Source organism: Poecile atricapillus, chromosome 5 (assembly GCF_030490865.1).
Source record: "Poecile atricapillus isolate bPoeAtr1 chromosome 5, bPoeAtr1.hap1, whole genome shotgun sequence".
NCBI lineage: Eukaryota > Metazoa > Chordata > Aves > Passeriformes > Paridae > Poecile > Poecile atricapillus.
The window spans coordinates 26278592-26289729 of NC_081253.1; the positions used below are offsets into that span (position 1 = coordinate 26278592).

Genomic DNA, 11138 nt, shown 5'->3' on the forward strand with positions numbered 1-11138 from the left:
CAAGGTAAGTTTAAAAAATTATCCTTAAGCAGGCAAACACACAGAGCCCACCTCTAAGACAAAAGAGCCATACTGATTTCTCTTCTTTTAAGAGAGACGTCACGGTTGGGTTTTGAGTGTGTTTCTTAACATCCAGCTCCTCTTTCAAGACAGATATTAAAACTAAATAGGAAACTCCTCATATAAACATAAACAAAGCACCAGCACAAACCTGTGTTTCCTTGGATGTCCTCTCCCTTGGTTAATGCCAAGTAGGAAAGCAAAGCACAGTTATTGTCCTGACCAGGTGGCTGCTGCAGGGAGGTGCCTGTGAAGACCACTCTCCAGTTTACATGACTGATATCAGAGCGTGACCTGTTGTGCCCTGGTTTGAACACAGAGGCTTCCTCATTCTGCACCAGGATGTCATTCACTGAACGAGGCCTATCTCTCCGCCGCTGGCAGATCTTGAAGATATTAAAAGCCGTGGTCTCCCCTTCCCCTGCCCAAGCAACATTGTCAGCAGCTGTTCCCCTCTGCACCATGCGTTGCTCTTTGGTAGGGAACGCTGTCTGAGCTTTGGTTTCCAAGAGGCCATTTTTGCAGTGATCCCAGATGAGGCTACTTTTGGCTAAGGAGGCGACGTTCCTCAGGTTCCTGCTCTCTGTTATCTGATCAAATACCTCATGCCCAACCAGTTCAGGGACCTCCTGCACACTGTACACCTCAGAGGGCTCCACAATCTTTTCAAGCTTAGTATCAAAACTATTGAAAAAGTCTTCAGTCACTTCCAAGGCAGGGCTAATGTCATCCACTTCAAGAGCCTCCATATCCTGTGCTGCTGTGGGCTCAAGGCGTTGCGAGGCGTTAAGAAGATACCACATCAATATGGAGCTAAGGACCTGCTTCACATCTGTCCCTGGCACACTATTAACTCAAATGTGGTGGGCAAACAGTCACCAGGCCCAACCCATAGTGGTAGAAGTAACCAATTCAATTTGTCTTCAGAGGGAAGATCTAACACTCACTGGCCAAGTGGGCTATGGTCCCTGTTATGAAACAAGTCCATAGTGATGAAGAGTACCTGTAAAGAAAAGCAAAACATCACATCAGTAAGAGTCTATTTCCATAGATATCTAACCCATACATATTAAATACGTTTAATCACATCATTCCTTTCACAATAATCCCCTTCATTTAACTTTCTCCTTCAAGTGGCACCAATATTGTGTATGAAGAAACCCTCTGTCGTTTCTGTTGTTCACTCTGTATGAACTCTGTATAATTCCTTTCTGAACTGAAAGAGCAAGATCAGGCACCAGATGACAGGAAAGCAAAGTGATACCATTTGTTAACCAAGCTTTAGAAAGCTGCATTGAGAGCTAGCCACCTAAGGAATGCTTCATAGAGCTTCCCTTAGGGTTCTAAGAAAAAGTTGATAAACTACAGGGTCATAAAATAGGCTAACCAGCCCCAAATTGTTTGCCTTTTTGTCCAAGATTGCTTGAACTCACAATTTTATGGAGACCAACACGGGTTTTAGAGTGGCTACCTTGCCTACCTGTCTGCATGAACAGAACTGTGACACCTGCCAAATAAATCAATTCTATGAGGCTGCTGCAGCATACTCCACACATTTTCTTTCTAGAATATGACTGTAAACCTAAGTGAAACCATGTAGCAACCTAAGCCCCAGAGACAATGCATCCTAACAGCAAAACAGAATACACCATATCCTGCACTGTGCCAATCTGCAGAACTTTACTTCCAAACTGCTGACTAACTGGGCAAAACATAAGACCAGCAAGGAGCTTTAAGGCTAGAACTATTGATAGCTGTATTGATCACCTGAGCCTACACCTGTGAGGAGGAAGGAAAGGGAGTTTCTATTCCCTATGGTGGAGTAAGGGGATGTCCCACTGCTGACTCCTGCCACACCAAGTCTGCTGCTAACTTCTCAGTCTTGAAGCTCCATCCACAGTGCTGCCATGCTGAAGGGAAATGCACAGTAGGTATGTTTAAATTGGGATTAACTTGTCAAATGTCAGAGTTCTTGGGACCTGGAGACTGGGCATTTGTACTGGCAGGAGAACAGCAGTACCCAGAGCCTGTACATGCAGAACAGCTTAAAGTCAGAGTTTTGAACACATCAGCTCAAGTCCTAGAAGCAGCAAAGCTGCATTAGCTCAGAGCTCTGTCTAGATTAATACACTCTTAACAAAACTAATTAGCTGGGGTGGGCTAATAATTAGCAGCTCATTAGCTTGCAAATGCTGCTGAAGTGCTACCAGGACGAATGAAGATTTACACTAAGCAGGAAAAAACATCTATTAAACAGCATCAAAACCAACCAGATAATACTTCTATTTAAGGTGGGTTTTTAAAATCCAGAACAGTCTATTAGACTGGCTTCTATTAGGAAAGCTGCTTAAATAGGCGCCCTTTACTATAGCAAGCCAGAGGGAGAGAGGAAGGTGGTCAGCAAACCCCCAAGAAGGGAGCACAGAATTCTGTAGCACAAACCAATCTCCTCCACAATCCCCCAATGGCTTCGGCTGTAGCCAGCCATGACACAGTTGTGCTCAAAAGCAGCAGCTCACCCTCCTAGGAGATCTGCAGCTCAGACTATGATGTCCAAAAAGACACTCCAACTAAGTAACTTCCAATCACATACACAACTCTGGAACATCAAGCCTCTACACTGACATCTTTCTCCCCTCAACTTTTTGCAAGGATTCACTTTGCTAACCTCATAGCAAACCAGGGGAGGATCAGCTTCAATTATATTAATATAAAGACACTGAAGACAGAGAGAAAACCACAAGCAGAGGGCTGAACAAAACAGACCTGGAGTTATTTCAAATCAGAACAGTATGGGAGCAGACTCTTTGCAAAGCTGTGCAACTGTACCAGTTGACAGCAGTGGGAAATTAAGTCATCCTGGGCACATCTGCATTGTCAGCTTAATGCAGCATGGAGTTTACTCTTGAAGCTCATTCCTGCCAGCAGCCCCAGAAGAGTGTCCTGCTCCCTGGTACCACAGAGCTTGGAAGCTCAAGGAACAGCCTAAGGGACATAATGTGGTGCAACCTGTCCACTTTACATCCTTCTGTAGCATATTTTTACAGCAAGTATTGTATTTTGAAGTTGCAAATCGCCAAGAGGCATTCACTTGAACAAAACTAGCACCAACAGAATCACAGGCCTGCAGCAAAGGCTACAGCCTGGTCCATTCACTCTGCCTCATGGGGATTGGCAGAGAATGCAGCCTTTCACTCCCTCATGCAACTGGAGCAGCAATCACTCCAGAAGGGCTTGTGACATGCCACTGCAGCATTTTAGTGATAGCAGATACAATATTGGCCTATTCTTTATTTTAAGCCACTAGGAAAGATGGAAAGCAAGGGATAAAAATTGACACTTACATTTAACAAGTTCATTTTTAAATGCCGGAGGCTTCAAGCAGCTGAACGTTTCTCTGGATCCTGTGAGACTGGAGCTATCCAGAACCACCCAGCCAAGTGTGGTGATGCCAAACTACAAACTGACCTCATCTCCAGTAGGATGCTGAATCACATGGTCATGAGAAGATGACAGGCCCCTGTATCACATGGTTCACAAACTGCAGCACTCATACCTTCCCAACTAGTCTGTTTGCCTAGCTCAATAAAGATGTGAAAGGTGACATCAGTGGTGGCAGGCTCATCCTTTCCTACACCACCAAAAGAGTTGTGCCAGTAATTCCCACTAGCACCGGGATCCTGCAATTATATATCCTCCATAAATGCAATTAGGCACCTTCTGACACTGGCACTCAGCAAAAATTTAGTTCACATGTCTGCATGGATTTGGTGCCAATTGAAAGCAAACTCTGACATGGCAGTAAACAGTTTCATCAGCATCTCCTCCAGGGGAGAAAGCAGTAAAAATCACTTCCTTCATGGGCAGGGTAAAAAAAAAGGCAAACAATGGGATATGTTAAACTTCTTTTAAGTCACTATAAAATGCATTGCTTTATGTATTGTTTCTTGAAACACCTTACATTTTCCAAAGACATTCAGTCGAAGGCAGGGAATATGAGAGGAAGAAGCATCAGCCCAAACTATTACAGACTGATGAAGCTATGGGCAACTATAAGCTTGGATTTGTGCTCATCTAGGCCCCTGGGAACTAGTCTTAGTGGAAAAAAAGGATGACTGAATATGCTGCATTGTACTCAGCAAAAACTGCTGTACACAGGGATTGCAGCAGCTGAGAAACACTTTCCTGTATATCTGCCCAGCATGAACATGCAGCTGTCAGATAATTAACGTGCACTTACAACATGAGTAGTCTTTGCTATCACAAGTTTATAGTGGCCCCATCATTCACATGGCTGAGGTAAACAGCAAGGATTACTGGTCATAGCACGTGAGACACTGAAGTTTGGTTTAGTAAAGATTACCTCCCTTGGAGAAGCCACATGGATTTAACTTAGGTAACAGCACAGTCTGACAGCAGAGAAAAATCATGAATGACAAACACCAAGGAATATACACCAGAAGAGATCATTTAGCTTCCTGATACATTTTCTGGATCCTCGTGGGTCACGGAAATTATCCAAGCATTGCATGGCAAAATTTAAAAAGCACAGAAAATGCAGAGGAGAAAAGAATAAAGGAAGAATAGGAGATCTCACACAACTTGATAAGCAATCTTGTTGGTTTTGGTGCTCAGGGCACTTGGTACCTCTATTCCAGGTAATAGAGATGCTTAACACAAGTGACACACAACAGATAGAGACTTCCCCTTTCCCCTTGTACTTGGAGAGAGAACTAGAAAGGAACTATCAATGATGTTCAAGAGGAAATGCATAAATTACAGGAGCTCTCAGTCAGTAGAAGGTAGCAAAAGACAGGTAAAATTAAAAGTCCCTCAAGTTTCATTGATTCTTAATGACCCTTAGGCTCAAATTCCTGGCAAAGATTAGGGTTTCTTAGAATTTTATCTCAAGAGCACAAGAGGAGTTTTACAAGCTAGCTGTACTCAAACAAGAGAGCAGGGGTGCCTCAAGCACTGGGAAGCTTGCCCTATCCCGTTCTCAACACACCGGAACCTTCTGTGGGAACCAGCTGTGCTTATCTCACACTGCATTACAACTGTGGGCTGAAACTCCAAAGCCAAGAAGGAAAACAGAGAGAGATTCTTTCAGTTGGGTAACAACTGGGTAGCAGAGCAAATTCAAGCAGCCTAGGGACTTATTTCTGCTATGCTGTAGGCCTGGATGACTACAGTCCAGTTTATGGGCTATGTGTTGTTCAGACAAACCTGGTCTGAACAACAGGTCATCTGAAGAAGAGGTGGATGCACCGTCCCTTTGAATAAAATCCACTGGGGCTGGCACAGCTGAGTACCTATTGAGCTTTTCTACCTGTCAGTCTGAGCAACCTCAGACTGCTACCTGAATGTCTTCCAGAGGTACCTGAAACAATCACAACCTACAGGTTTTGCTGCTACAAGGATTTCTGACCTGCTCTGTAAGTCACATGAGACAGGTATTACCCTGAATCTGAACAGGACACACTTAGGTCAGTGATAGTCCTTGACAACCAGGCTCTGCTGTGAGAATCCCTGGAAAAAGCTATGAAGCTGATGACTTAGGTGCTACCTGATAGTTAAGAAATTGAGCTGTCTTTGTCAGGTGGGCACACCTGAGTGGACAGAAGAGGATGCACAGATGTGTCACACACACAGCCTTTACCATTGCCTGTGCAGTTCTGCACAAGGTGCTTGTACAAGGAGCTGAAGAATCCTGTAAGAGTCCTGGCTCAAGACACTTCCCTCCGAGTGGTTATGACCCCCAGGCAATGCAGTGGCCAGCTCTCTGAGCAGCTGCTGAAGGCTGTACCCCCACTTGCCTGTACTCATTTTGGAGAGGCAACTGATAAGGAGGAATTTCACAAGGAATAACTGTAGAGAGTGAGCATCAGCTGGAACACCGTCCCTGTGCAAACATCACATTCTCTTGGATCCTGGCTGTATTTCATTCCCATGGCACAAGGCAAGCCTTTTCCCAAGTGATTCCAAAACCCCAGGTGACCTACTGGGTCATCAAGTGAGACAAAGCACATAAACTTGTTAAATCCACCATTTCAATGGCTGGAGGAAATTTACCATGCCTTACAAAGAAGAGAAAACTACAAGAAACTTTTCATATACAGGGAACCACTGCTTCAAAAGGTTGCCATGTGACAGTCAATGGTTGGTTCAACATCACCCAGGCAATTGTCCTTAGATCATATGTTTCAAACCTCTCTCCAAAAGGCCTCTTTCCTGGACAGACAAACTGAGAAATTAATTGCTTACATTTTTCAGACTATCCCAATTTTAAAATGTCTCACAAAAATATATTTTGACTGATATTCCTGCACAAACCCACTGGCAATACTCAGGAAAAACTCACAAAAACTGGAGAAAGAGACTCCCTGGTCAGGAATCCTTGGCTACAGGGTCAAGAGAGGGTAGCTGAATGTAAGCATAACCATTTCCATGTTGAAAACCCACCTGCTTGCCAGTCTCATTGCCCTTAAGGATGAAATTAATTGCCAACATTTATCAGTGAAGAAGAGCTCCCACATCCTGTCTGCTAGACCCAGGGAGAGGCAAACAGCAGGAACAGCTGCAATTAACCTGAGGCCTAATTACAGTCAAGCTAAAAGACAGTGGTGATATTTTCTACTCTACAGAAAACAAAACAAAAATAAACCACTGCAAAAAGATGAAGAAATAAGTGAACCCAGGTAGGAAGAAGAATGCCATGTTCTGTGAGGGGAAGCAGACCCTTAGCAAGGACACGAGTCTGGGTCTGTGAAGCACGGATTTTCTTCAGCTGCTGATCTCACCGAGTGCCTCTAACATCCATGCCAAGCATCTTCCCATGTGGAGAGCTAACAGATCACAGCTCCAGAACAGCTCATCCAGTGATGAGCACACAGCAATGCACAATAAACACTGCTTACAGTATACATTATCTTTAATTTTAACTGTCATTTGTAAACAGTGATTAAAACACAAGAAACACTAAGCTGCAAAGAGCACAACAGCCTCCACTAGAACAAAGTGGGGCCAGAGGCTGAGGAGCACCCAGGAGTGTAGGAAGACAAACCACCAGAAGGATTTCTTTTCCAGAAACTGACTGCTGGACAGCTCTCCCAAGATCTTTATCGCTGCCTCATTTGCCTCGCAGCCATCTGACACACATCCCTCCTGTCTGGGGAGCACCACCAAGTAATATAGGGCTGTGTCACTTCCTGGGGATAACCAACCATTTAAAATCCCAGCAGCTGGGCTGGGATGAAGGATGAAGGATTTCAACAAGGAAAGGAACAAAAAGCCAAGCAGACTGACCACAGGGGAGCAGCTGGTGGTGACACATAGCCCAGGCTGCAGCCAGCCAAACGCATCGTGGGCATTTTCCTAGGTCACATCAGACTGAAGCCCAGACCACCCCCTCTGCATGCTGCCTGGTGGCTGCCTGACCTCGCAAAATCCACAGGGACAAAAAGAACAAAGCAGTGCAGTAATTTGGCCCAAGACATGGATCTGTGGTTTTAAACACACCTGTAGTCTCAACTAACAACCTGAGAGAGTAAATTATTTCTGTGCTTACATTCCAGTTTTGTCCAAGTTGTATAACTGGGATTTTATATGCTGTCCTTGTCCACAAGAACACTGCCTGTTCTGTCAGGCACACAGACACCACAAAAGAAGCTTGTCACCTCCTGAATTCAGCACAGAGTACAGAAGTTGTCAAGGAACAGGGTATCCAAGAGGGGTGATACAAACTCCTCCACTACAAGAGGAAGCATGATTGAACTAGACAAGCAGGAAACGACAAACAACATGACTCAGTCTAATACTTCTAATGGTATCTGCCTCTATGGAGCAGCTTGGCTCCTGCTAGGATGTGGAACAACTTGGTATATGTCAGGTGAAATAAAACTTCTCTTAAAAAAAAGAAGAAACATTTCTACTTAATGCAAACTGAAATTTTTTAAGTATCTCCTCACTCCACATTTTCTAGGACTAGATTGAAGAGGAAAGACAGTCAGTCCTTAAATGTTTGACTTTTTTTTTTTAAAGTTCAGAAATTAAAACATTTTCAATTTGCCCTTGTTGAGCTGCAAACAGAAGTAAAAAGCAAAGCTGGGCATAACAGCTTGCATTTCCCCAGAGGCCCAAAAGAAGATAAGAAACCATTTCCCACAAGAGAATGAACAAAACACAGGAGACCAATTCCCCCCTGAGGTCCCAGCACAGCTGTAAGAAACACATTTGATATCCAAATCTGTACTGTACAGGTTTCGGAGTAGTCCTGATCTGCAGCTGGAGCTAACTCCTCTCTCCAACTGTAGTACCTAAAGAATCAGCTGGGACACTACAAGCCATTCTACAGTGAGAGCTGGATTTCCCAGAACTGTTAGTGGTTGCGTGCTGACATTGAGGGAAATACAATCACAAAAAAGCTTAATCACAATCTCATTTCAGACCTTCAACTAAGTTCTTCTCTTGTTTTTCAAACAGCCAGAACCCCAGTGCATTGCCACATAAACTGGCAGGAGAAGGAAAAGAAACAATGATCCAAATAATGCTTAAGTTCGACAACGTACCACAGCAACCCAAATGCTCAGGTCCTGGCAGCCCTGCCACAACAGCTAACCCTGCGGGATGGATGTAACCACAGAGTTCCTTGACTACCCAGCACAGTCTTTTCCAAACTGAACTACATCTTCATTACAGAAAATCTTAGCAGAAACCCTGTAGAAACCTCAAGGCATCTGATGATATTGAAATGCTAACAATTATCTGACTTCAGTCTGATAAGATCCTGCAGGAACAATCTACCTAGCTACTACAGACTGATAACAACTTTTATTCCCACTGTACAGTGCTCTGTTTCACATTTTAGATTTCTGATTTAACTTCCAAATTCATTAATTTTCAATAATTAAGACATTAAAGTGGCAAGATGAAAATTACAGTTGCTTAAAGTGTATGGGCATTAGACCAACTAAGATTCAGATGCCTTCTTATTCTTACTGCGAGTTTTTGTAGTCAAGTTAGTAGGGTATGCAGTGCTGAAAGTGCGATTTGTCTGTAAAGCTTTGCAGGATGAGGGCCATTTGTGCATATTTGCAGAACAGGTCAGGAGCGAGTCATGGTGCCCTACAAAAACGTAGGCTCGAGTTTCTTCCCTTACCTCACCTGGCACGGCCAGTGACCCCACATTTCTGCTGATACTCCAGCCAGCACACATTCATTCCCACACAACACAGACTCTCCTGTAAGGCCTGTTTGATTCCACAACGTATAACTCCACTGGCTGTGTCTGGGTGCCTGCACCTTAAAAGAAGCAATTTTACTGCAAGGTAAGAAGACCACGGCAATATGACAAGCTCTGGCTACTGAAATAGAGAGGGGCGTCAGCACCCTGTGCCTACACATACTGGAGTCTGACTCGAGGAGCACCCAAATTCCTAGCGAGACCGTGAGCCGGGTGGGGAAAAGGAGAGCGCGGGGCCTTTTTATGCAGAGGGGAACATGTCCTTGCAGACAAGCACATGACTACAGGCGTGTTCGTGCTGTAAATGCAAACGCGGCCGCGCCCGGGCCCTCGCCCACAGCCCCGCACGCTCGGGCGGGCAGGCAGCGCGGCGAAGGCTGCGGGAAGCCCGGCCCGGCCGCCCGCCCCGGAGGGCCCGGGGAGCCTCGCAGCCCCTCCGGCCCCGCCCCGCCCGCGGACCAAAGGGAGGATTCATTTACCTGCGGCCGGGCCGCGCTGTGCCCGCGCTCCGGGAGGGGCCCGCGCTGGCCCTGCCCGGCGGCCCCTCCTGCCGCCGCGTCCTGCCGCAAAGCCGTCCCGGCCGCCGCGGGAAACGGCTCCGCCGCACCAAGGTTCCTGCCGCCGCCAGCGCCGGGGGAAACCCGCCACTCTCACTTCCCTTAAAAATACAGAACTCGAAAAACCACAGGTTTTCCTGTATAAACATCAAGGGTAAAGTTGCACCTTTCCAAGTTTAAAGCGGCCGAGATTCTCAGGAAGCTGGCGCTTGGCTTCAGGAGAGATGGGAAACGCAAAATCCTAGCGGGATTTTCACAGTCCCAAGTGCGGGATCGCTTACCTAGGCGCGAAGGCTGCGGGGAGCAGCGTGGTGCATAAATCCATAGCGCCACGGGGCAGCAAAAGGAGCTCTAGCAGAACCTGTTCCCCGAGGAAAACAAAGAGTTAGAAGACAATTACAAATGGCTTGTTTCAGGTAGCATGGCAACCCACACGGCGATACTGATCCTGCAAAAATAACCTCACGGCAAGAAATAGCCGCGTCTGGATTAGGGATGTACGTGGATTTTGATGTGCCGTGTACACAGACCATCTGTCACTAGCACCATGCACAGGTCCAAGCTCCTGGGCACGGTGGTGTCTCGCTGGCTGTGCCGCAGGGGAGTCGGTGGTGCTGTGCTGAGCAGCAGAGATCGGGTTAGTGCTGAAGTGGAACCACAAGATGTGGTGCTGAATTGAATCCATAAAGTGGATTCACGATACACAGCAAAAAGCAGGCGTTAGATCAGCTTCCACCAGCTTTCATCTCTTCACATATCAATCATTTATGTATACTGTAAAACGCAACTGGCACAATTAACAAAGTGTTATTTGAATGGGTTATCTCACTTCGGTGACAGCAAGGATAAATGAGAACCTTTGGCACATAAAATACCAGTTAATCTGGCTGAAAATTAATTAATCTCAGCCTTCAAAAATAACATATTCTGCTCCCAAAGATGAATGATTCTTCACTGTTTTGTAAAGAAGGTAACAGTCAAGGATTGATCTTTTTTATTCCAATCCAGCTGTATCCACCTAGATCCCACAAAGGACAAGGCAGCATCATTACCTGCCATGTTGTTTATCACTATCCAGCCTTTTCTCAAATGGTACTTAGACATTTATCTCTTGGGCTCCTCAGAAGGAAAGACACTCTCTAGGACTCCTGTGTCTGACAGTGTTTCAGAACTTTGCCTCTCTTCCAGGTACAAACTAAAAGTTTCTTTTCAGGTCCAACCAAATTGTACACAGGATGTGCTGGTCCACTACCTGTGGGGACACAGCTGTCAGGGGAGAA

The 11138-nt window shown here is 45.5% G+C and overlaps 1 protein-coding gene across 3 annotated transcripts in view; it reads right to left on the reverse strand.

The window, feature by feature from the left end:
- PLEKHM3 (pleckstrin homology domain containing M3) overlaps positions 1-9864 on the reverse strand; it is a 78826-nt gene extending 68962 nt beyond the window's left edge. For 2 of the 3 annotated variants that reach the window (XM_058840569.1, XM_058840566.1), the window contains exons 1-2: positions 9218-9330; positions 212-1063 (exon numbers count right to left, since the gene is read on the reverse strand). In XM_058840569.1, the coding sequence (XP_058696552.1) occupies positions 212-863 (652 nt within the window). In that variant the 5' untranslated portion in view covers positions 864-1063; positions 9218-9330. Of the gene's footprint in view, positions 1-211; positions 1064-9217; positions 9331-9780 lie in introns of those variants that run through there. The other variant, XM_058840567.1, reaches the window with a different exon arrangement.
- Positions 9865-11138: the final 1274 nt, after the last annotated feature.